Below are 26426 nucleotides of genomic sequence, written 5' to 3' on the forward strand. Positions count from 1 at the left end.
TATATGGGATGAGCAACCCTGCTAGGGCCCTTTATTTATAAACTTAGCACAGCAGGCAGGTTGACTTTCTTTAAAAAAAAAAAGTCGATTATGACACTGATAAAAATAAACAAGGTATAGAAATGGTAAAGAAAGGAAATACTTGCATGTAAAATGATTGTATTTTTGTAAAATTCAAGAAGTATCAAGTAAAAAATAGTTAGAAACAAGTACATTTACTTGGTAGGTAGTTATAGATAATAGAGACACTATATTTTCAAAACTTGACTTTGTACAAAGAGCCACAAGTGATAAATCAATAGCAGTATAAACAGAATACAGCCATATATCAAGAGACTAGTACAAGTGGGGTTTATTCCAAAATAAAAGTATAATTTGGAATTAGGGAATCTATTAATATGATTTAGCATGTTCCCCACAACTGTTTCCCAGAGGGTTTCTGTTGTTTGCTTAGCAACTCCAGAGCAGCTAAACCAATGAACTCTGCTATCTGGAGGCTGACCACACCTTCTCAAATGAGGTCTGATCTTTTATAAGTTTTTCCTTCCTGGGGTACTCTTTAGTCAGCCCTAGAGTACCATATGGAGCTTTCTTATATCTTACAGATACTCTTTTATCATAGTTAATGATTCTTATATGTTAAACTTCTCCTGTTTAACTTCCTGTGTGGTTTTAATCTTTTGTTTGGACTCAGACCAATGTATCATATTAATAGATTTCTGGAGAAATTGTGTATGATTATTTTCATAGATGCTAAAATTGCATTTGCAAAATTCAACATTTATTCTTCTTTTATTAACTTTTTATGAATTGAAGTATAACACACATAGAAAAGTATACAAATCATAAGTGTACAGCTGAAAGAATTACCTCAAAGTAAACATGCTTGTTTAACCACCATCCAGTTCTAGAAATAGAACTTGGCCAACAGCCCAGAAGTACCTCTTGGGCCCCCTTCTTCCCGAAAGATATCCACTATCTTGACTTATAACACCAGTGATTAGCTTTGCTGTTTTTGAACTTTAAATAAATGGAATCATAAGTGTGTGTTTTTTGTCTCTGGCTTCTCTGGCTCATCTTTGTTTGTGTGACTTACCTACATCACTGCAAGTAGTAGTGCTTTGTTCTTTTTCTTTTCTGTGTCCTGGTCCACTGTATAAATCTGTCTTAATTTACTTTTATATTCTGCTATTGATGGATATTTGGGTTGTTTCTAGTTTGGCTTTATTACAAATAATCATAGTAATGAGCATTCTTGTGTGTGTCTTTTGGTGTTCATGTGCACACAGTTTTGTTGGAGTTATATGTAGGAATGGAAATACTGAGTTACTGGGTATGCTTGTCTTAAACTTTACCAGATACTGTCAAAAAGATTTCCAAAGTTTTGTATTCCCATCAGCAGGGCTGAGAGTTTCAGTTGTTCCAATGGTACTTTCAGTCTTTAAAATTTTTGTTTTAGCCAGATGGTGGATGAATAGTCCCATGTCATTATAGTTTTAATTGTATTTTCTTGACCATGGCCATTAATGTAGTTAAGCATTTTCTTAGTTATTTAGTGAACATTTGGATATACTTTTTAAAAAATTGCATGTTTAAATTCTTTCCCCCATTTTCTATTGAGTGCTTAGTAATTTTTGATCAGTTAAGAAGAATTCTGTATATATTCAGGCTATGATCAGTTTTGACTGGCAAATGCCTTCTCTGACCCTGAGACTTCCCTATTCACTCTATTTATGGTATATTTCCATGAACAGATGTGGATTTTCTTTTAGCTCTCACTATCTTTTTTCACTCTTTGGATGATTTTGCCTGTGGTTGGTGCTATTTCTTTCTTAAACGTTTGATAGAATCACTGATAATGCTATCTAGACTTGGAGATTTCTTTGTGAGAATGTTTCATTAAAAATTTTTAAAGGGCTGGCCGGGGTGACTCTTTGCTTGACTGTCGTCCTATGCACTGAAAGGTTGCTAGTATGATTCCTTGTCAGGGCACATACCTGGATTGCCAGTTTGATCCCTAGTCAGGAGTTTATGGAAAGTAACCAATCAGCAGTATTTCTCTGTCTCTCTCTCTCCCTCCCTCCCTCCCTCTGTCTTTCTGTCTGTCTCTCCTCTCTCCCATCCCCTCTCTAATATTTTTCTGTGATCTTTTACTATGTATTGATCTATGGAGATTTACTCTTTTGTATTTCTGCTAATGGTTATTTGTTTCTTCTTTGTAAGGGTTCATCAGTTTTATTATCCATTTCAAAGAACCAACTTTGGTTTTGTTGTTCCATAGTACAACATACTTATTTTCTATTTCTATGTATTCTCTCTTCTCTTTGTTATTTTCTTTGTACTTTCTTTTGTTTAATTTGCAGTTTTTGGGGTTTTTTTACATTCTTGAAATGGATGCTTGATCATATAAAAAAAGTTTTTTATACATTGCAAAAAAGTTTGCATAAAATCAGAAGACAATTTACAAATTAATAAAATTAATTGCCAATTATATCAGAGCCCAAGTGCTCCTTTCTTATATATAAAGAGCTTCTGGAAATCAATAAGAAAAAAGCATTGATTACATATTAATAATGAACAATGTTTATGAACAGATGATGCATAGAAAAGTTTATTAATGGCACTTAAACATATGAAAGGATGTTTATTATCTCATAAGAAGGATTAAAATAAACAAATGATAATTTCTATATATTATATTGAAGAGGTTATAGAGAATAGGCACTTTCATAATATGGCAAGGTAAAAATTGCCACAATCTCTTTGAAGGAACAATTTATATTATTTATCAAAAATTTAAATGCCCTTTAATTTATGAACTGTATGTATGTGTAAGAATATTTGTTTTCATATTACCTGTAAAAGCAAAAAATTAGGCAAAACTAATGTTTATTCTAGAAATTAGGTTGTAGCTATACAATGGGAAATTATGAAGCCACTAAAAAGAGATAGGCTGAAGGTGACCCGTCCCGCAGGTCGAGCAACGAGGACTCTAGAGGGGGAGTGAGGATGAGGAGGGACAAGAGACACGATAAATGGAGACAAGACAGGGTTCTGATCAAGTCTGGTTTATTCTGGGGAAATCCACACAATATATAGGGCAAGAAGCAGAAAAACAAGAACATTTGTTGCCAAGGGATAAGTTTGTGGTAACCACCCCAAGCAATTTCAAGTAAATACCACGGAACAAAGATAAACAGAGCATAACTGGCTGAGTAAATGGTTACTTAAAGGAATGCAGAAACATTGTATGCAGAGATATCTTGCCTTGGGGCAGGAGATGGCAGAGCAGATTTTAACAAAATGGATGCCATGCAAAAAGTCTCCCACAGAAGGTGTTTGTTGTTATGAAGTAAGCCTTAGGAAAGATCAGTTGCAGAAATATGTATTTTATTAAAAGAGTTTGTGTTTTATATATGCACAGTGCATTTCTGAAGTGCCTAACTGTGTTTCATCATGTTTATGGAATTGTATTGACTTCTGGTATTTAGCATAGGCTATTCAGTATTTCTTTGGAGTGTGTTGTATTCTCTGTTATATTGTAAACTCATAGAAAATAGAAGATGGGGGACCATGTTATTTATATACATATTATGTGCTCTGCACTGCCTGACACAGTACACACTGAATGTTGTACAGTCGATATTTTGTGAAGTCAAAGTAGAATTAGTTGACATGCGTTTGTTTTACAGTTTCAAAACCTGTTGATATATTACCTTTGATAAACTTTTTTATAGCCCCCCCATGGTAGATAGGTAAAGTATTTTATTTACATGTTACAGAAGAATGAAGTGAGCCCAAGTGAGTAACTTTTTTAAAGCAGGGGTTGGCAAACTATAGTGTACAGGCCAAAATCTTCCTGACCACTTGTTTTTTTTTGTTTGTTTGTTTGTTTTATCCTCACCCGAGGATATTTTTTCCATTTTTTGTACAGATACAGTGGGAGGGAGAGAGATACAGTGGGAGGGAGAGAGAGGAAGGAGAGAGAGAGAAACATCGACGTGAAGGGACACATCGAGTAGCTGCCACCCGCACAACCAACCAGGGCCAGGGACAAACTGCAACCGAAGTACGTGCCCTTAGCGGGAACCGAACCTGGGTCTCTCTGGACCGCAGGCCGATGCTCTAACCGCTGAGCCAAACTGGCCAGGGCCCGACCACTTGTTTTTGTATAGTCTATAAGCCAAGAATAGTTTATATATATTTTTTAATGATTGATGAAAAAAATACATTGTTCCATGACCTGAAAGTTACACAAAATTCTAATTTCACTTTTTGTAATTAAAGTTTATTAGAAGACACTCGTATGTATTCATTTACAGTTGGCCCTTGTTTATCGCGGTCAATCAGTTCTAGACCTTGCTGTGATAAATGAATTTCTGCAAAATAGGCTACTTTATTTATATTCAGTTGTCTTTCGCCACTTGGCTTCGACTTTCGCGGCTTCACTCTAGTGCAGTTTTTTCAAGCATAGTTCCCATAGTATTTGAACACTCTAGCGCGGTTGTTTTCAAGCGTAGTACCCATAGTATTTGAACACTCTAGCGCGGTTGTTTTCAAGCGTAGTACCCATAGTATTTGAAAAACCTGCGCTAGAGGGAAGCCACGAAAGTCGAAGCACAAAGTGGTGAGGGACGACTGAAATGTATTATCTATGGCTGCTTTCCCATTGTGGCAGTGTTGAGTAGTTGCTTCATTCACATTGTCATTGGCACACTACACATCTCGGTGATGCAGTTGTAATTCAGTACTGTTTTAAATGTCGCATGTATTGCTGTGCCATAACACTTTTTATTATTAGTCCATACTCATTATGTCAAAACAAGAAAAGGAGAGAAAAGGGGACTTTGAACCTCATAGTTTAAGGGAGGGAGAATGGACCCTGGGTTATTTTATTAAGTTAGATGGTAAAACATTTGGCTTATTAGGCTCTATTAAAAGAATACAATATACATTGCCATTACCAAGCTAAGTGCTTACAGTATTCCAAGCTCACATAAAAATTAGAAAATCTAAAATATGATATCTCATCACAGCATAATTTTTTTCACACACACAAAAAAAGTGAAAATGAGGCTACACCCAAAGTAAGGTTTGGTTTGTTAGCCAAAGATAGCCGTTTACTAGTGGTTAGTTAACTGTACTGTGTTATATTGTAGTAGTCGAAGAAATGTGTTCAGAGCCAATAAATTTGGTTAAGACTATTTATTAGACGTTAAGAATTGAGAACATTGCTAGCAACAGCAATAGTCAAAGAAGATAATGATTTTGAGTGATTTTCCTTGGCTCTTGATGACTCAACAGATGTTTACTGATGCTGCTCAGTTTTCATTTATTCAAAGAGGTAATGCCAAGTTTCAAGTGACTGAAAATTTAGTCTCCATAAAAAGTCTGTAGAAAAACTTCAGGCAACATTGCTTTCAAAGAAGTTTAGATAACACTATTTATTAAAATTAATTAATTTATTTTTGTTAGAGATGTTTCTCCTTTTCCCCCCATTGTCAGCCTCCTCCCCGCTTACGTCTCCACCCCCTTGACAGTATTATTGTCTATGTCCATTGGTTATGCATATAAGTATATAAGTTCTTTGGTTTTAGATAACACTATTTTAATATATGTAGTCTGAAGTGGAATCTGTTAAGATGTGTTACAACTGACGATGGTAAAAATATGTGTGGAACAGAAAAAGTTAATTGGACACATTTACAAAGTTTGTGAAAACTTATAAGTTTCTTTAAGCCTATGGTTATTGTATTATTACGGTTAAAAATTGTAGAAAATTTTTGAATCTGTCATTTGTTATTCAACTGGTAATATAAACAGTGAGCTTCATTTGATTTCGTGGCAAGATAGTTCCATAAGTTTTGTCAGAAATTTCAGCTGTTTGACTTGCTCTACCACTTACAGTTTGGTTATTGCAATTTTTTGAGCTAATAGTTCAGGTTCAAATTTTTCTAGACAAGAAACTCCAATGACTTTTTTGGAACATTGAATGTCTTTGAAAGTTACCTTTTGTTTCTGTCTTGTTTTTTTAATCCTCACCTGAGGACATTTTTCCATTCTTTGTTCAGATAAGAGTGAGAGGGAGAGAGAGAGAGAGAGAAACATCCACGTGAAAGGGACACATCTAGTGGCTGCCACCCACACGACCAACCAACCAGGGCCGGGGACAAACTGCAACCGAGGCACATGCCCTTAGCGGGAACCGAACCCGGGTCTCTCTGGACCGCAGGCCGATGCTCTAACCACTGAGCAAAACTGGCCAGGGCCGTTTCTGTCTTTATACTGTTTCTCAATGATAGAATTAATACTGTTTCTTAATTGGGAGGAAAAACAGCACTTATATGTGAAACTTATACTATGGTAGTCATTTGACAGCGACTAAATTGTAGTTTGCATCACAAGTAATATCCAACTACTTTATATATGTCTCATTCTGTCAGAAGTTAAAACAAGAAGTGATATCTCCATTCCCACATACATTTGTAGCAGATGTATTCCAGGCTGAAAGTACAGTTCCATCAGTATTTTTCAGACCTTGATGCAAGTGCAAAGGAAATTTAATTTTAAAATCCTCTAATCAGTACAATTGAGGAACCTCCACCTAACCTTGTGTTGGAAGTGATTAATCTACAATGTAGTGACATACTAAAAGGCAAATATCAACAGACCCACTGTAATAGAATTCTATAAATGCCTTCTAAGTGATGAATATGCTCAATTAAAATCATATGCTTGTGGACTGATATAAGTATTTCGCAATATCTATCTGTGTGAAAAGACGTTTTTCAAAGTTGAAACCTGTAAAATATTATCATCATCATCATCATTTTTGGCTAATCTCCATCTAAGGATGTTTTTCCTTTGACTTTTAGACAGAGTGGAAGGGAGAGAAGGAGGGAGGAAGGCAGGAAGAGAGAGAGAGAGAGAGAGAGAGACAGAGAGAGAGAGAGAGAGAGAGAGAGAGAGAGAGAGAAAGAAAGAAATATCGACCTGAGAGACACATCAACTCGTTGCCTCCCACATGACCCTGCTGGAGCCGGGGATTGAACCTGCAACCCAAGTACATGCCCTTGACCAGCAATCGAACCCGAGACCCTTCGGTGCATGGGCCGATGCTCTAACTGCTGACCCAAAACGCCGACCTGTGATATCTTATTATAGATTAATGTTAACCGATAAATGTATAATCATTTTTGATGATAGGGAACAGTAACTGCAAACACTGTTATAACTCAGTGCCATTGACCCAAACTCCCAGAGGCTGTCATGACAACCAAAGGGGTTGTCAGTTTACTCATTTACTGAAGAACATTCTTCACTAGCTAATCCCTAAGTAAACACTAACCCTTGAGGAATCCTGGGGTCGGCGCCAGGGATGATCTATTGAAAACATCTTGACCTTTGAGATGTCTGGGAAACTGAGTAACAGGTAATTAACTAACTGCTAAATTCCGCTTCTGTAACATGCTTGCTTACACGTAGCAACCCCCCTCACAAAATCCTATAAAAAGGAGCCATTTTAGCTCTCCGCCGCCGCAGTTACTCCTGTGTGGGACACACTGCAGGCCTGCGGACTTAGCTCAATAAACTCCTTTTGTTAAACCCCATCTCGGCGTCTGAGTTTGGTCGATCTCCTGGGTTACAACATTTGGAGGCCCCAGCGAGATCACCTCGAGGTCCCCCTCTGAGAGGGGTCGACCTCCTCAGGCACAAGGCGAGGCGCCTCCATCCTCGCCTCTACAAATTTGATCTTCTGACTGCGGCCAGATTCGGCTTAGGGACTTTGCACCACGTGGTTTTGGTAAGTGGATCGATCCATTTGTTTCTTTGTGTCTTTGGCTCCGGAGCATTTGGTGAGGCTGTACAGGCGGGACGCCGCGCACTGTCTGCCTCTAATCAGAGTCAGGACGCTGACTTCTGATTTTGGAAGCCTAGGTGCTTCACTTTGAAGGTGTGTGTGTTCTGTGAGGGTGTGAGACTAGTCTCAGTGATTGTTCTTGTTTGTCTTCTGATTTCGTGTTCTTGTATGTTCAGCCCCTCTTTCTGCTCTAACTGTTTCACTTTCAGGAGGGACGCCATGGACCAAGGACCATCCAGGAAACCGACCCCCCTTGAATGTCTGCTCTCTAACTTTTCCGATTTTCTCAAAAGGTCCTGTAATTATGGGAAGCCAGCAGACCCCGGCTTCCTGAGGACGCTATGTGAACTAGAGTGGCCAGCCTTTGGGGTGGAATGTCCCTCGGAGGGGAGTTTTGACCCTAACCTCCTCTTCGCCGTGCGTTCGGTTGTTTATAGGGTCCCTCACCCAGATCAATGGGTATACATAGATGTCTGGATTGACATAGTATTAGACAAGCCTCCCTAGATAACAAAATGCGGAAGGGAGGAGCCCCAAAAGGGAATGAAAGCTAAGGTAGGAAAGCATACCATCATGGTTGCAGCCCCAAAGGAGCGACCGCGGGGGCAACCAAGGAGAGCCAACCAGAGTCCCCTGGGAAAGCACCCAAACCCAGGATATATCCGGTCCCCCCAGGGGATCCTGAGGAATCGCTCCTGGAAGTAATGATGCCCCCGCCCTATGCAGGAAACGCCTTGGGAGGGAAGGCGAGGGCACCCTCAGACGAGCCTCAGGCAAGAGCCCCAGGTCCGGCTGACAATGCCAGACTTTTGAGTCCCTCACATACACGGGACGGCACCCCTTATCAACCAGCCCGGGAACCGGACCCCTCAGTCCCAATGCTCCCATTACGAGAGGTGCCCGCTGCGCCCGGCACTATGGGCCCGGCACGTATGATCTATGTCCCTTTTTCAATTAGCGATTTATATAATTGGAAACAGCAAAACCCCCCTTTCTCGGAGCAACCACAAGCTCTGATAAGTTTATTGGAGTCTGTATTCCGGACCCACCAACCCACTTGGGACGATTGTCAACAGATTTTACAAACTTTGTTCACCTCAGAGGAGAGGGAGAGGATACGCGCTGAGGCAATTAAGGCTGTGGTCGGGGATGACGCTGGCCCCGAGGGCTCAGATGATGAACTGCCTCAACGACCCCCAGAATGGGATCCAAACACTGGGGAGGGGATGCAGAGGTTACGCACTTATCACCGAAACCTCCTCAGGGGTCTAAGGGGCGCTGCTAAGAAACCCACCAATTTAGCAAAAGTAGCAGCCACTATGCAAGGGAAGGACGAATCTCCCACGGCCTTTTTAGAAAGATTATTAGAGGCCTACAGAACTTATACCCCCTTAGACCCGGATGCAGATGGGAATAGACGGATGGTCAACATGGCCTTCATCTCACAGTCAACCCCAGACATCAGAAAAAAACTGCAGAAATTAGAAGGCTTTGAGGGAAAAAATAGAAATAAGTTACTTGAAATAGCTAGAAAGTTTTTCAGAACCGGGAGGATCCCATTAAGAAGCAAACTAGGCAACTGTCTCGAATCTTGCTGGCAACCCCTAACAAGGGACCACTAGCCACCTATAAGGGGAATAAAGAACCATCTAAAGATAGACCCCAACTTAAGAAAAATCAATGCGCCTTCTGCAAGGCTATGGGACACTGGAAGAAAGATTGCCCCAAGCTAATGGCAAGAAAAGCACAAGAAACCCCTGCACGCTTACTCCTAGAGACTGAGGAAGATTAGGGGGGTCAGGGTTCCATCAATTTAGGCCCCCAGGAACCCATGTTAACCCTGACGGTCGAGGGAAAACAAACTGACTTCCTTGTCGACACGGGGGCCACCTATTCGGTCCTGCAGCAGGCCTCTGGAAAGCTCTTCTCCCAAAAGACATCGATTATAGGGGCAACAGGAAAGCCAAAAGCATACCCATGGACTAAAGCCAGAATCACTGATCTTGGGAAGGGCACTATCACTCATTCCTTCCTTGTAATGCCCGACTGCCCCTACCCATTGCTTGGCAGAGACCTGCTGCAAAGCTGAAAGCAACTATAACTTTTCAAGACAATAGCACAACTCTAAGCTTAGGGAACCAACAACCTTCCACTATCATGGTTACAGTACCCCTTTCTGAGGAATATCTCCTTCAAGAGGAAATGTCACCTCCCACTGGGGAAAGTAACTCACAGGATGTCTTGACTAAATTAGCCATACAGATCCCTGAAGTTTGGGCTGAAACAAACCCACCGGGGCTAGCCTCTCACCAGCCCCCTATCGTTGTGCAATTGGCGAGCACTGCTGCTCCCATTCAAGTCAGACAATACCCAATTCCCCAAAAGGCCAAGGAAGGGATTGCCAAACATCAATCCTTGGAATCCCAAGGCCAACCACCAAAAGGCAGGTACAAGAATTTCTAGGCGCGGTTGGATATTGCAGACTTTGGATTCTAGGGTTTGCAGAAATTGCAAGACCCCTCTATTCATGTACGGGGGGAAAGGAACCTGATTTAACTTGGACTGAAAGGGAAGAAGAGGCTTTTGAAAAACTTAAACAGGCACTTGCCTCAGCCCCTGCCCTTGCCTTGCCAGATACCACCAAACCTTTCCAGCTTTTTGTTGCAGAACGCAAAGGCATAGCAAAAGGAGTCCTAACCCAGACTCTGGGACCATGGAAACACCCAATTGCTTATCTCTCCAAACAGCTTGACCCTGTTGCTGCAGGCTGGCCGTCCTGCATGAGAGCAATAGCTGCAACCGCTCTCCTTGTCAAGGAGGCGCAGAAGCTGACCTTAGGCCAGGACCTCCAAATCATCGGAGGCCACACCACTGAAGCCTTACTCAGGTCTCCTCCTGACAGATGGATTTCCAACGCTCGCCTCACTCAATATCAGGTACTATTATTGAACCCACCACAGGTTACCTTCTCCAAGTCTACTGCCCTCAACCCGGCCACCTTACTCCCCGACGGGAATCGAGGAGAACTGCTCCGCGATTGCCACTCGTTACTAGACTCCATAGAGAGAACCAGACCGGACCTCAAAGACGAGCAAATAGCCAACTCTGACTATGACCTCTATACTGATGGAAGCAGTTTCATCAAGGATGGAACTCGGTATGCTGGGGCAGCAGTAGTCACCAACTTACAGGTAATCTGGGCTCAGGTCTTGCCCCACAGAACTTCTGCACAGAAAGCAGAACTGATTGCCCTGACACAGGCACTCAACTGGGCAAAAGGCAAGAGGGTCAACATCTACACTGACAGCCGCTATGCCTTTGCAACTGCTCATGTGCATGAAGCCCTATACCGAGAAAGGGGGCTCCTCACATCAGCTGGGAAAGAAATTAAAAATAGAAAAAAAATACTCAACCTCTTAGCAGCCACCTGGCAACCTAAGGCTGTGGCCATTGTTCACTGCAGAGGGCACGAAACCAAGCCTAGTCAGACAAAAGAAGGAAATGACCTAGCAGACCGGACTGCTAAACAAATTGCCCTAACTGAGGTAAAACCTATAGAAATACTCCCTGCTCTTCCCCTTCGGGAATTGCCCTCCTCACCATCCTACAGTGAAGAGGAGCTCAACCTGGGAAAGAAGTTAAATTGTTCAACAGAGAAGGGGAACTGGCATCAGCTCCCCGATGGAAGACTACTTCTCCCCAAAGCCTTGGGAATTGCTCTCATTAGAGATCTCCACTATAGTACTCACCTAGGCACATCAAAATTAATCTCTCTAGTCAGTAGACACTTCTATATTCCAGATCTCAAGACTATAGCCACTTCGGAGGTTACCCGATGTTCTGCCTGTGCACAGGTAAATCCAGGGCCTCCCAGACCCCGTGGACTTGGGGTCCGAATCAGAGGGCATGAACCAGGTGAGCATTGGGAACTTGATTTTACTGAGATCTCAACCAGCAAATTTGGATTTAAGTACTTACTAGTTTTTGTTGACACCTACTCAGGATGGACTGAGGCTTTTGCCACAAGGCACGAGACTGCTAACGTAGTTGCCAGACATCTCCTAACTGGGATCATTCCTAGATTTGGCCTGCCCTTAGTACTGGGGTCAGATAATGGGCCGGCTTTCATAGCCAAAATTTCCAAATTAATAGCAGAAGCTCTCAGAATAGGCTGGAAATTACATTGTGCCTATAGATCCCAAAGCTCAGGTGAGATAGAGAGAATGAATAGAACTCTTAAGGAGACTCTTACCAAACTTAAGATTGAAACCGGTGATAATTGGGTAAACCTCTTGCCATTTGCTCTGTTGCGCGCCCGATGCACCCCATATCTCAAGAAACTCAGCCTGGCTCACTGGAAAAACATGGGGGTTGAGACTATATGTCGCTGGATATGACATTGGTACTTTATTAACACCCACAGAGTCTCTAGAGAGCCGGAATAGGGCACCAGCTCCAGCTTTTGGGCCTCCTCAGGTGCCAACGCCACACCCCCTCAATTCCTTTAGCAACTCGCTTCTAACCATGTTAGATTCTGTTTTCTCCCTCTTAAATAGTTCTCAACCTAACACCACCGAAGACTGCTGGCTCTGTGTAGATCCAGCACCACCCTACTATGTTGGTATTGGGGCAAATGCCACGGGTACTCTAGCCCCCATGAACCAAACTTTTAGTGACTCAGACTCACCTGGGGAAGGAACCCTTGCCAACTGTGCCCGAGCCGGCAAGCTCACCCTAGGAGATCTTCAAGGACAGGGGACCTGCTTCATCCTTGGAAACCTCAACCTCCAAACTTCTCCATACAAGGACAACTGCCTGACCAACACCTCTCTGCGAGCTGAAGGCTCAACCCCATGGACTCTGATTGCACCTAGCGGGACTTGGTTTGCATGCTTATCAGGTATCCACCACTGCATTAGCCCCGGGAACCATTCAGATCTTTGTGTTGTTATCTATATAGTTCCCCAGGTATACCTATATGCAGGGCCCACAGGTGCAGCCCATTTTCTAGCCTCAGACTCTCATACTAGACTCCAGAAACGTGTTCCCATTCTGATCCCTGTACTGGTTACCCTGGGTATTGCCGGCTCCACTGCCCTAGGGGCGGCAGCCCTCATTAAGAATGACTTTGCCCTTCGTGAACTGTCAGCCACGTTTTCCCGCGATGTTGAATTACTCCAGACCCAAGTCAAATACCTTGAAAAACAGGTTGACTCCCTAGCCGAAGTGGCCCTCCAAAATCGCAGAGGTCTAGATCTGCTCTTCCTCAAACAGGGAGGCCTCTGTGCTGCCCTAGGAGAGACCTGTTGTTTCTATGCTAACCACTCAGGTATCATCAGACAATCTATGCAAGAGCTGCAAAAGCGATTACGAGATAGAGAGAGAGAAGAACATACCTCCACCTCATGGTATGAGAGTATGTTCAATTGGTCTCCCTGGCTGACCACCCTCCTCACAGCTCTAGTGGGTCCGCTCCTCCTCTTATTCATAGCCTTAGCCTGCGGACCTATCATCCTTAACAGAATCACTGCATTTGTCAAGGAGCGGGTCCAATCAATTAAGCTTATGGTACTAGCCCAACAGCAATATTACCAAAGCTTACCCCTAATCCATGACTAATATAAATCAAGGATTTGATTAATTCACCAGAAGAAGTGGGGAATGTTATAACTCAGTGCCATTGACCCAAACTCCCAGAGGCTGTCATGACAACCAAAGGGGTTGTCAGTTTACTCATTTACTGAAGAACATTCTTCACTAGCTAATCCCTAAGTAAACACTAACCCTTGAGGAATCCTGGGGTCGGCGCCAGGGATGATCTATTGAAAACATCTTGACCTTTGAGATGTCTGGGAAACTGAGTAACAGGTAATTAACTAACTGCTAAATTCCGCTTCTGTAACATGCTTGCTTACACGTAGCAACCCCCCTCACAAAATCCTATAAAAAGGAGCCATTTTAGCTCTCCGCCGCCGCAGTTACTCCTGTGTGGGACACACTGCAGGCCTGCGGACTTAGCTCAATAAACTCCTTTTGTTAAACCCCATCTCGGCGTCTGAGTTTGGTCGATCTCCTGGGTTACAACAACACCAGTGAAATGAAATGTTACTAATCCCTAAAGAGTTGCATTCCTTTTATTAACAAACTTGAATTACAAACAAAAATTACTCAATTATATTTTAATTTCATCAGTAATTTTTTTGAAAATTGTTTTTTTTATTGTTTTATAACTACCTAAATACTGTATTATTCTTTAGGTTTTTTTTTTTTTTTAAACCCTCAATGCCTAAAATGTTTACTACCTGGCCTTTTATAGAGAAAGGGTTCTGAACCCCCTCTCCTCCTGAAAAAATAATAGTATATCTAATTAGAAACCAATTATACATTGGTTTGATTGTCTTCATTTTTTTTATTCTTGACAGTATTACAGATGTCCCCTGTTTTCCCCTTCTTTGCCCCCCTCCACTCAGCCCCTGCGCCACCGCAGGCCTTCCCCAAACTATTGTCTGTGTCCATGGTCTATACATACATGTTCTTTGGTTGTGTTCTTACATTTATAAAATACTAAAAATTTTAAACTTTGGAAAACTTTATTGTCTACATAATGTAATTTAAATATTTGAAGTGTTGGGAAAGAGATTGACCTATAAATTATATGACAGTATAGTATATCCTGTAGAATATCCTACAACAAACCTCTTCTTCTGTAGTAGCTGAATAACTTTGGAATTCAGGACTTTGTTTTTTTGTTTCTTACCTTTTTTACAATTTGCTTCCAAATTGACTAGTGATGGTTTATTTGCAAAGTTTTTTACTTTTGAAGTTTGGTGTGTACTGAAAAGAATTTATATTCTACATTGTGAGTCTTCAAATTTTTAAACATCTTGGGCAGTTTTATTTTAAATTCTGTGGGAAATATGAGCTTTAGGATCTCATGTGTCATGTCTTGATAAATTCTATATTGTATATTTAGAAACAAACTTTTGAATTAATATTAACTTGACACAAAAGATACATCTTCAGTATTTTTTTAATATAAATTAGGCCATACTATACAGCTTTAAGAAAGATCTTCTATCCTTTGAGACAACATGGAGGGACCTCAAGAGTATTATGCTAAGCGAAATAAGGTAATCAGAGAAAGACTACCACATGATCTCACTTATTTGTGGAATGTAATGAACAAGGTGGGCTGATGAATGAAATAGACCCAGAGACATAGAAAGGAGTATGGTTCAGACTGACAGACCTCAGAGTAGGGGGGTGGGAGGGGATGGATGAGATGAACCGAAGAATTTATGTGCATGTATGTCCATAACCAATGGACATAGACAACAATGCTAGGGGGGCAGGGGGGAGGGAGGAGGGTGTTTAGGAGGGAAAAAGGAGAAACATCTGTGGCAAAAATAAATTAATAAAAATTGGGAAAAATAAAAATAAATATAAATTAAGCCATTTATTCCTTACAATAGCTTTCTGAGTGTTTATTATTAGCACCTGCGAATTTACATCTGGGGAAACATCTTTCATAAAAGACCATCACCCAATATTCTTTAGTTAAGCAATACAAAGGGTTATTGACAGTTATCATCTAGTTGCTAATATCTTGAATATCATTGTAGTCTCATGATTGTTTTAGAATTCACTCCTTTGTATTTTATAATTGAGCCCTAGTGTTTACTTTTAAAGTTTCCTTTTATATAACATCTTTGTCTCTTGGCACTTTTCTCTTGAATTATAGTTTCTTTTTTCTTTTCTTTCTAAAGTCTGTTTATATTCAGTGAGATTAAAAACACACTTCCACTTTTAGAGCAGATTTATCATCTACCCTTCAGGCTGTTCTTTAACGTGGAGCTCTTAAGAATGAGTATCTTAAGATAGTCCCCAGATGTTTTTTAAACTTCAGCACACTTGTGGTTTTCTCTATTGTAATCTCTGTTTGTAGTATTCAGAAGATAAAAGAAAGCATCTCCTCAGTATCTAAACACTTTTCATATTGATTTTAATGTCTTCTGCTGCAAAGACATACATAAGATAAAGTTTCTATACTGATGAATTTTCAAAATCCTTGCCTTTTTGTGTGTGTGTGTGTGTGGCACGTGCCCCTAACGAGAACCGAACCCAGGACTCTCTGGTCCACAGGCCAACGCTCCAACCACTGAGCCAAACTGACCAGGGCACAAAATTCTTGCTTTTCAAAGGTGTTTTTGTAACTGTGACATTTGGTTAATTGCTAAATGGATTATGCGATAGATTTTACTCTTCATAATTTAGTAAAGTAGGAATTGAGAATGTTTTGCATCAAGTATTTTCCTAAATGTTGGGAAGTGTGCATATAAAATTTTAAAAGATGTCAGCCATTTAGTTTTTCTTAAGAGGATAGTCAAATTGAATATTCTCTTTAAAATCAGCATTTAATTTATTTCTCCACAATTATAAAAATAAGTAACATTTGAGTGCTTACTATTTTCAAAGAATTGGCATAATCCTCACAACAGAGTGGTATGGTTTGTATTAACCGAAAGATAAAGAGTTAATAAATGACAGAGTGAAATATTGTATTACACACTCTTGCGTGCACACACACACACACTCTTTTTCCTCATCTTGAACTTGTCGTAGGGGAAGCATTTAGGAATACCTTATCTGATCTCAGTTGTTTAGAAATAATTTGATTTTGTTTTTTTCTCACCATATAACATCATATCTAATTGCTAACCTAAAATTTATATCTTTTAAGTTTCTCTCTAATAACTATATTCTATGTTTTTGTTTTTTCTGGTTCTTTGCCTTAATTTTTTACCTAGTGTTCAGTAGGTATCTGGGACAGGCAAAATCCACGTAAGTGTCAAATTAAAAAATATATATATTTGAGAAAAACTAAGGGTAACTTAGGAAAGAAAAACTAAGAAAACCAAATCTCAAAAGAATTTGAATTACTTGCCCCATGTCAGAACAGACAATTAGATGAACATAAAATAAAAGCCAGGTCTGTCTGACACCATTAAGAAATGCTGTCTTGCCTGGCTGTTGTGGCTCGCTGGTTGAGCATCGACCCATGTGCTGAGAGGTTGCCAGTTCGATTCCTGGTCAGTCCACATGCCCAGGTTGTGGGCCCAATCTCTAGTGGGGGGCACATGGGAGGTGGCCAATCGATGCTCTCTCTCTCACGATGTTTCTGTATCTCTCTCTCTCTAAAAATCAGTAAGAATAAAAACCTAAAAAAAAAATACTGTCTACTCTGATGGCTTATAATATGAAATCACATTTTGATCATATTTATGTAAAAATTGGCTTATATGTTCATAGTAAGGAATTTGGCGATGCTGGATATTCATTGTTTCCTTCCTTCCTGAAATCTCACTTTCTTTTTTTTTTTTTTTTTTTTTTTTATCCTCACCCGAGGACATTTTTCCATTTTTTGTTCAGGTAGAGTGGGAGGGGGAGAGAGGAACAGAGAGAGAGAGAGAGAAACATCGATGTGAAAGGAACACATCAAGTGGCTGCCACCCGCACAACCAACCAGGGCCGGGGACAAACTGCAACCGAGGTACGTGCCCTTAGCGGGAACCGAACCCGGGTCTCTCAGGACCGCAGGCCGACGCTCTAACCGCTGAGCCAAACCGGCCAGGGCTCTTTTTTTTTTTTTTTGAGTTTACATTCTGTCTTGTAATCATAATTCCTACCATATATTGCCCCCTCCCCCCCCACACACCCTTTTGTCTTTATCCACAATTCATTTATTCCCAAGTTTTTCTTTTTTTTTTTTTTTTGTCCTCACCTGAGGACATTTTTCCATTTTTTGTACAGAGTGGGAGGGAGAGAGAGGAAGAGAGAGAGAGGGAAACATCGATGCGAAAGGGACACATCGAGTGGCTGCCACCCGCACGACCAACCAGGGCCGGGGACAAACTGCAACCAAGGTACATGCCCTTAGCGGGAACCGAACCCGGGTCTCTCGGGACCGCAGGCGGACGCTCTGACCGCTGAGCCAAACCGGCCAGGGCTGAAATCTCACTTTCTCCTGTTTTTTTGTTTTTTAATTTTTTTGTAGATAGGTGTTCGTTTCCCTTTCTTTCTGCCGGTATCTTTTGCTCTTACATATTGATATTCTACCCACATCCATTCTTTGGGTTTTTCTCATGGGTCTGGGCATGGATTTCTTTGGGTTTATACTGTTTGGGGTTTCTGATCTTAAGCCTGTTAGTAGTGTGTGTTTAATCAAATTTGGGTGGTATGAAGACATTATTTCTTTTTTTTTTTTAATCCTCACCCGAGGACATTTTTTGTTCAGGTAGAGTGGGAGGGAGAGAGAGGAACAGAGAGAGAGAGAGAAACATCGATGTGAAAGGAACACATCGAGTGGCTGCCCACCCGCACAACCAACCAGGGCCGGGGACAAACTGCAACCGAGGTATGTGCCCTTAGCGGGAACCGAACCCGGGTCTCTCAGGACCGCAGGCCGACGCTCTAACCGCTGAGCCAAACCGGCCAGGGCTGAAGACATTATTTCTTAAAAAATTTTTTCTGCACTTCATTTTTTTCCCTCTTCTTCTGGAACCCTGATGTCATAGATGTTCGATCTTTTAGTATTATTTCATAGATTCTGAGTCTTGGTTCATTTTTTGAAAATCAGTTTTGCCCCTTATTCATACTGAAACATTTTTATTGATCTGTCTTCAAGTATACTTAGTGTTAATTCTGTCTTCTCCATTTTCCTGAGCCTACTTAGTGAGTTTTAAAAATTCACATACTCAATTTTTATTTGGTCTTCCCTCTATCTTCTATTTCTTTGCTGATTATTTCATTTGTTCCAGATATTTCAAGAGTCCTAATACTTTGTGGTTCCCCAGAGTTCTCCTTTTTGGTTCTCTAGCCAGAGAACTGGCACTTTGATTTCCCAGTTCTGTCACACATTTCCATGACTGAGTCTATGTCTGGCTAAGCAGTAGGAAGATACAAAGAGAATAGTTTAAATTTAAACGTATTCATTGTTTTTTTTTTTTGTTTTTTTTTTATCCTCACCCGAGGACATTTTTCCATTTTTTGTACAGATAGAGTGGGAGGGAGAGAGAGAGAGAGAGAAACATCGATGTGAAAGGGACACATCGAGTGGCTGCCACCCGCACGACCAACCAGGGCCGGGGACAAACTGCAACCGAGGTACATGCCCTTAGCGGGAACCGAACCCGGGTCTCTCCGGACCGCAGGCCAACGCTCTAACCGCTGAGCCAAACCGGCCAGGGGTGATTTCTTAAACTCATATTATTTAGTTCTAGGTGTTTATTCTTTTTGTTATAATTTCAACTCTCTGTTGAAATTCTCAGTTCTCTTATCTAGTTTATGCCTCCTTTTTTCCTTAAAAATATTAATTATAGTTATTTTAAAGCCCCTTTTTTTTCCAGTATCTGAATCATTTCTGAAACTATTTTTTATTTTCCTCCTTTTTTGTCTAATCATTTTGCCTCTTTGCATGGCTATCAGTTGTTTTGTTTGCCAGACACTGTTTATTTAAGAACTGTAGATCCTTCAGATTTTATCTTTTATTAGCGTGTTCACTCTTTTCTTTATAAAGCCGATAATCAAGGATTAAGGTCAGAGCTGATTTTCAGTTTTGATAGATTCAATCTACTATTTGTCTCTGCTTGTAGAGCTTGATTCTCTAGGATTTTTAATTGAGATCACTGGGTCTTTGACTCATCAGCTCTGAAATAGTCCACCAGAACTGCTCCAAGAAGTTTACAACTTAATTCTTTATCTTTGTGCCCTATCCACTTCAAAATTTGGCAAATATCTCAAGTGGGAGACTGACATTTGGTCAGCATAGGCCCTGGGTTTCCAATTTTATCTCTTTAGTAATAGCTGAAATCCCTACCTTTTTCTTTCTTTCTTTCTTTTTTTTTTTACTTTGGCCTCCTCCCCCATTTCAGTATTCTGCTAAAACCAAAATCTGAATTTTCAGCTTCTAGATGTAATCAGTATAGATATATATCCTGTCTCAATGCCCAAGGGAAAAGTCTCCCTGTACCTTTGTTTTTTCATCTTCACTCCCCCTATGGCTTTCATTTCTTGCCTATTATATTTTTAGTTCCTTTTCTCCTGGCCTGTCTTTGTTTTGTAAGCACTGCCTAACTGGTAGAAATTGCTGCTTTTCAGGTGGTTTGTTTAACCTTCTTAGTTTACCATTCACTTTCAGAATTTAGCAAAAGTATTATTGGGCAAATCATATGTCAAATGTTTGCGGTCTCCAATATGTCAAATTTGTCTCTTTAACTCCATGTTATTGACTACAAATTTGGACAGGTCAGACAAACAGCTGCCAGTTCTGGCCTGCCTTCTGAATAGTTCTCACCTCCCTGGAAATGTATTCATCTGGTCCTTGTTGCTTCCATAACTCTTTTGTACCTTTAATGATTATAATTTATATGACTGTTCTAGTTGTTGGCAGCAGGAATGCTGGCTGTGTCCCTCTATATGCTATTCAGAATCAGAAATTCCATGTGTTATGTTTTTATAAGAGTAAAAGTTTGACTGTGTCTGACAGTGATACTTTTTAAAAGTTTGGTATAGGAAAAATGTCTACTTATTGCTTGAATACTTTTTCTCCATATCTGTTAACATATGTTTCTGGAATTTTTCTGTAATCAGAGAAACTGAGGCCCCATTACAAACCCTAGATTCTGTGTAGAAATAATAGCTGAAACCAAACCAATAACAGGGTACCTCCCCAAATGTATACACACACAATTGTAGATCATACTACATTTTGAAAAAAAAATGTATTTTAATTTTTTTTAAATCCTCACCTGAGGATATTTTTTCATTTATATTCAGATGAAGTGGAGGAAGAGAGTGAGAGAGACAGAGAGAAACATCTATGTGAAAGAGACACATCGATTGGCTGCCTCCCACACAAACCTGGACCAGGGCTGGGGATGAACCACAACCAAACTATGTGCCCTTGACCAGAATCGAACCCATGACTCTTTGGTCCGAGGGCCGACACTCTAATCACTGAGCCAAACTAGCCAGGGCCAAAATTAAATGTATTTTAACAAGCACTGACTTCATGATTATTCAAAGTGTGTATACATTTTTTAGGGACACCCTGTAGGAGGACGAAGGTATAATTTATGTTCTGGAAATGACTGATGACACTTTAGGTTTACCAGAAGACTCCATAGCTCATTTTAAGAACCACTGTCCCACAGTATTTCTCTTTTCCTTATATATGGCTTTTTCTTGTGTAAAAGTAAATGTCAAACAATTTTACTATTTAATCAAAGTTGTAAATTGGTTTAGTAAAATTTTGTTGTGTGTTTTTATAATGGGTAGAAATATAATGCACATATTATGCATCTGAATTTAGGAATAATTCATTTTATTTTAATCATCTATACTTATATACAAAGGGCTCGCCAACAGTATTTTTGATTATCTCATGTGCAAAAAACTTCGTTCATCTTCAGTGTTGTAAGTGGGAATAATTAAGCCTTTAAACATTGTAGACTTGAATAAGGAGTTATCTAAGTAACACATGCTTTAAACTGCTTTCTTATCAAAGAAAATAAAGTTAGAGGTTGGAGAAATACCTTTAAATTACAATCTTTATGAACTAATAGCTTGAACTTAGTTTTGAATGACTGTTACTTTTTCCATCTTTTAAAAAAATGCTTAAATGTAAACACATGTGGGAAATGTTCTTTTGGCTTTTATCAAACTGACATTTAAGTGAATTTTTTTATTTTTTTTTATTTTTTTACTTCACTAAACATTTGTGGTAAAAGATTTCAAAGCTTTGAATCTTACAGTTTGCCTATGGATCCCCTACTCCCCATGATATTCTAGCATTTGGTCTTAATAAGTATAACCTGTTTAGAATTAACTGATTTTTTTCATTTATTATTTGTTTAGATATGTTCAGGAAAGATCTTCATCAAAAACACTGCTTGGGCCCTGGCCAGTTTGGCTCAGTGGTTGGAGCGTTGGCCTGTGGTCCCTAGAGCTGGGTTCGGTTCCCGCTAAGGGCATGCACCACGTTTGCAGTTTGTCCCCGGCCCTGGTTGGGTCGTGCAGGTGGCAGCCACTCGATGTGTCCCTTTCGCACCGATGTTTCTCTTTCTCTCTCTCTTCCTTCCTCTCTCTCTCTCCCACTCTATCTGAGCAAAAAAATGGAAAAATGTCCTCGAGTGAGGATAAAAACAAAACAAAAAAACACTACTTGGCAGTTGTGAATGAGTTCTTAAGGAAGTTAATTTTTTTGAGCGTTACTGTTGAGATTTTAGTTGTGTCTTATCCCTCATATGTCTTCCTTTATGAAATGTTAAAAATTGTTCATGTTTGTGTGCTTTGGTGATGTTAGCACAATGTGAGATATTTTTAATCTACTGATAAGTGCTGAAATCTCTCATTATTTCCCCCAAGACTTGAGTAAAAAAGGCTTTAGTTACTGAGAAAGTGAGAAGCAATTGCCCAAAAATTGACTAGAAATTGTAGAGTGTGGTTTTGCATACATTTTCCTGTTCATAATTCTTCTTATATCTTATTTCTAAGTATTTTTTAATATAAGAATTGTTGGGCTAAGTTATATAGTATAATCATAAAATCTTTCTCATTTCAAGTAGTATTTACTTCATATCAGATAACTAGAAAAAAATTTCCATTATAATTTAAAGAGCTATTTCTGTTCTTTAATTTCTTCTCTCCCTTATCCCTTTTTTATTCTCTTTTTCTTTTTACCTTTTTAGAATTAATCTTCTGGATACATCTTAAAAATAATTAATCAACAATTGTCTTTGCCCTGGCTGTTTTGGCTCAGCGGATAGAGCGTTGGCCTGCGGTCCAGAGAGACAGGGTTCAGTTCCCGCTAAGGGCGTGTACCTTGATTGCAGTTTTTCCCCGGCCCTGGTTGGTCGTGCGGGTGGCAGCCACTCGATGTGTCCCTTTCACATCGATGTTTCTCTCTCTCTTTCTCCCTCCCACTCTATATGAACAAAAAATGGAAAAATGTCCTCGGGTGAGGATAAAAAAAACCACAATTATCTTTTATTAAAAAGTAATTCTTTTAGTTTCAGGCCATATGAATTTTTATTCCAAATATGCATATTTATTTTCTGTTTTTAATGTTTTCTTAATTTTTGGCTGGATTTTCTTTAGTATGTAACAAGTCTGACACTAAAGAGAAATCCATCAAAAGTAACTTAAACTGGGCTTGGAGGATAATGAATATGATTTTCCTCACCCCTCTTAAAAGCAAGGGACACAAATATAATCACATGTAGTCTTCACCTTTAGAATTACTAGGAGACAGAATATACTAAAAATTAAAATTTCTGCCCTGGCCAGTTTGGCTTACCGGTTAGAGCGTCGGCCTGCGGACCAGAGAGTCCTGGGTTTGGTTTCCGCTAAGGGCACGTACCTCAGTTGCAGTTTTTCCCCGGCCCGGTTGGGGTCATGTGGGTGGCAACCAGTCAATGTTTCTCTCTCTCTCTTCCTACATCTCTCCCTTCCACTCTGTCTGAACATAAATGCAAAAATGTCCTCGGGTGAGGATTTAAAAAAAAAAAAGAATTAAAATTTTTTCTAAGTAGAATAAAAAGCATCATATTTCAGTAAAGCTCTTACTGCTTCTGTATGTTTGTACTTTAGGAGAGTAGAAGTGGGTGGGAGGCTTAAGAGATCAATGAAAGCCCTGGCTGGTTTGCTAAGTGGTTAGAGCGTCACCCATGGAACAGGGGGTCCTGGGTTCGATTACGGCCAAGGGCATGTACCTTGGTTGCCGTTCGTCCCAGGCCCAGGTTGGGGTCGTGTGGGTGGCATCCAATCGATGTGTCTCTCTCACATCGATGTTTCTCTCTCTCCCACTCTGTCTAAAGATAAATGTAAAAATGTCCTCGGAAGAGGATAAAAAAGAATGGGAACTGTGAAAAAGAAGGAAGAGGTGGAGAATGTAGTTCAAGAACAGACACCATCACTCCTGAAAAGAAAAAGTCCAACACAGATCCCAGACTTGTGTTTTGAACATAGAGCAGGCAAGCCCTCTTTTCAGTGTATCATCCCCAGTCTATTCCACTTAGTCCTCTTTTTTCCTTGTAAGGCGCTTATCCATTAGGGGCATTGAGCTCTATCCTGGACCTAAGAGCAAGGGGTCTCTCTAGAAGAGAGATACGTAATGGAGAAGGAGATGACAAGAAATGAGGTAAGGCAGTAGCTTTGGATTGCGTTAGATTAATTGACATATCCATAGTAACCCCAAAATCAAATGATTTCACAGATATAAACTTCATCTTCTGAGGAAGTTTTCATTGAGGAAGTTTTCAAATAATAAAAGTACATGATGTATAACCTACTCCAGAATGATTTGAAATAACTGGATATTGATGTATCTATAGAGGAAAAGGAAAAACGTGCAAAAATGGGTGAATCTTGGCAAAATCTTTACAAGTGTTTTCTTATTCTTGCAGCCTTTTCATATTTTGAAACTATTTCAAAATCCAAAGTTTAAAAAATTAGTCACTAAAACTCTAAATTTATATCTATACTTAGAAAATTGGTATAATTGGCCCTGGCTGGTTTGGCTCAGCTGTTAGTGTCCGCCTGCGGACCAATGAGACACGGGTTTGATTCTGGTCAAGGGCATGTACCTCGGTTGCGGTTCATCCCTGGCCCTGGTCGGAACTGTGCAGGAGGCTGCCAGTCAATGTATCTCTCTCACATCAATGTTTTCTCCATCTCTCTCTCTTCCTCCTTCTCTCCCTCCCTCCCTCCCTCCCCCCAAAATTGCGATAATTGTATTAATCTTTAGGATTGTTTTGAGTTTCAAATGTGCTTTATGTATGTCTTTGTGTATCCATGTTTATGTCTTTCTGTGTAGGTAGTTAGGTAGAGATGTACATATGTATACACATAAATGAAGAGAGGGAGAAATTGTCTTTTTGGAATGTCCTTAATTGGTTACCTAGATTGTGTGTGTGTGTTTAATAAGTCAGATTTATTGAAGTATAATTTATATAGAGTGAAATTTATTTTTTATGCATAAAATTTTATTAATTTGGACAAGTGTATACAGTTTGTGTAACCATCACCAAAATAGAACATTTCCATTGTCCCCTAAATTCATACTTCTTTGTAGTCAATTTCTTCTCTATCTTCAGCTGCTGGCAACCACTACTCTGATGTATGTCCCTATAGCTTTGCCTTACCCAGAAAGTCAAATAAATGGCATCATATTGTGCATAGCCTCTTTATGTCTGGCTTCTTTCAAATAGCATAATATTTCTGAGATTCATTCATGTTCTTGAATGTATTAGTTGTTTCTTTTCATTGCTTAATAGTATTCCTTGTATGGATATACCACAATTTGCTTATCCATTCACTAATTGAGGAACATTTGGATTGTTTGAAGTATCTGATGATTATAAATAAGGCTGTTATAAACCATCATGTGCTTGAGTTTTTTGGGTAACTAACTACATGTTTAATTTTTAAAGCAATTACCAAATTATTTTCTAAAGAGGCTATTCCATTTTTCATTTCCATCAGCAATGTATGAGTGTTTCAATTGCTTTACATTCTTGTCAGCACTTGATATTGTGAATTTTTTAAGTCATTTTAATAGATGTATCTTCTTATGGTTTTAATTTTGATTTCTGTAATGAATAATGATGTTAAAATTTATGCTTATTTGCCACTTTTATCTTTTCTTTGGCAATGTTTCTATTAATATTTTGCCCAATGTTTTATTGATTATTTTATCATTACTACATTTTGAGAGTTTTTGATATATTCTGAATAGTATAACCTTCTCAAAGTTAATATCTATAGTAATTATTAAAAGTATTTTTATATCAATAAGTATATATATATATATATATATATATTTTTTTTTTATCCTCACCCGAGGACATTTTTCCATTTTTTGTTCAGATAGAGCTGGAGGGAGAGAGAGGAAGAGAGAGAGAGAGAAACATCGATGTGAAGGGACACATCGAGTGGCTGCCACCCGCACGACCAACCAGGGCCGGGGACAAACTGCAACCGAGGTACATGCCCTTAGCGGGAACCAAACCCGGGTCTCTCTGTACCACAGGCTGGCGCTCCAACCGCTGAGCCAAACCGGCCAGGGCTCAATAAGTATATTTTTTAAATAGTAGATCAGTCATGTTTAAGTCAGAAATTATTAACAATGCTTTAGTATCCTTAGTCACTAGGTTCACTATGACATATTCAGACCGAACATAGGATGTCAGACTTGTCAGGAATTAGTTTTATGTAAAATGAAAAATATAATTGCTGGTAAATCACTTAATTCTTTCAAGAATGTCAGAAAATAAAAAGTTTGTGTTTCTAAAATTTTCTATTAAAATTTTCACATTTATATAGCTTTGTCATTTATCTTGCTTGATTTATAGGTAATTCCTATAAGGTTAAAACTAGATAGTTTGGAAGAAACTTCTTAACCTAAAAACCAAATGAAGATAGGAATTCAAAATGCTCTAGATTTTAAAACCTTTTTTAAATCTTACAAATTGAATTAAACCATACTTGATCCTCAGTAAGACTTATC

At 39.6% G+C, this 26426-nt stretch overlaps 1 protein-coding gene across 16 annotated transcripts in view; it reads left to right on the plus strand.

Moving 5' to 3' along the window:
• The window catches only part of ADK (adenosine kinase), a 630959-nt gene that overhangs the window by 187386 nt on the left and 417147 nt on the right, over positions 1–26426 (plus strand). The window contains exon 1 of one of the 16 annotated variants that reach the window (XM_036265175.1): positions 23951–24059. The exons of the other annotated variants lie outside the window; for them this stretch is intronic. Within the exon in view, the coding sequence (XP_036121068.1) occupies positions 24055–24059 (5 nt within the window). The 5' untranslated portion in view covers positions 23951–24054. Of the gene's footprint in view, positions 1–23950; positions 24060–26426 lie in introns of those variants that run through there. 16 annotated transcript variants of the gene reach the window in all.

The sequence above is a fragment of the Molossus molossus genome, unplaced genomic scaffold, assembly GCF_014108415.1.
Source record: "Molossus molossus isolate mMolMol1 unplaced genomic scaffold, mMolMol1.p scaffold_m16_p_17, whole genome shotgun sequence".
Lineage (NCBI taxonomy): Eukaryota > Metazoa > Chordata > Mammalia > Chiroptera > Molossidae > Molossus > Molossus molossus.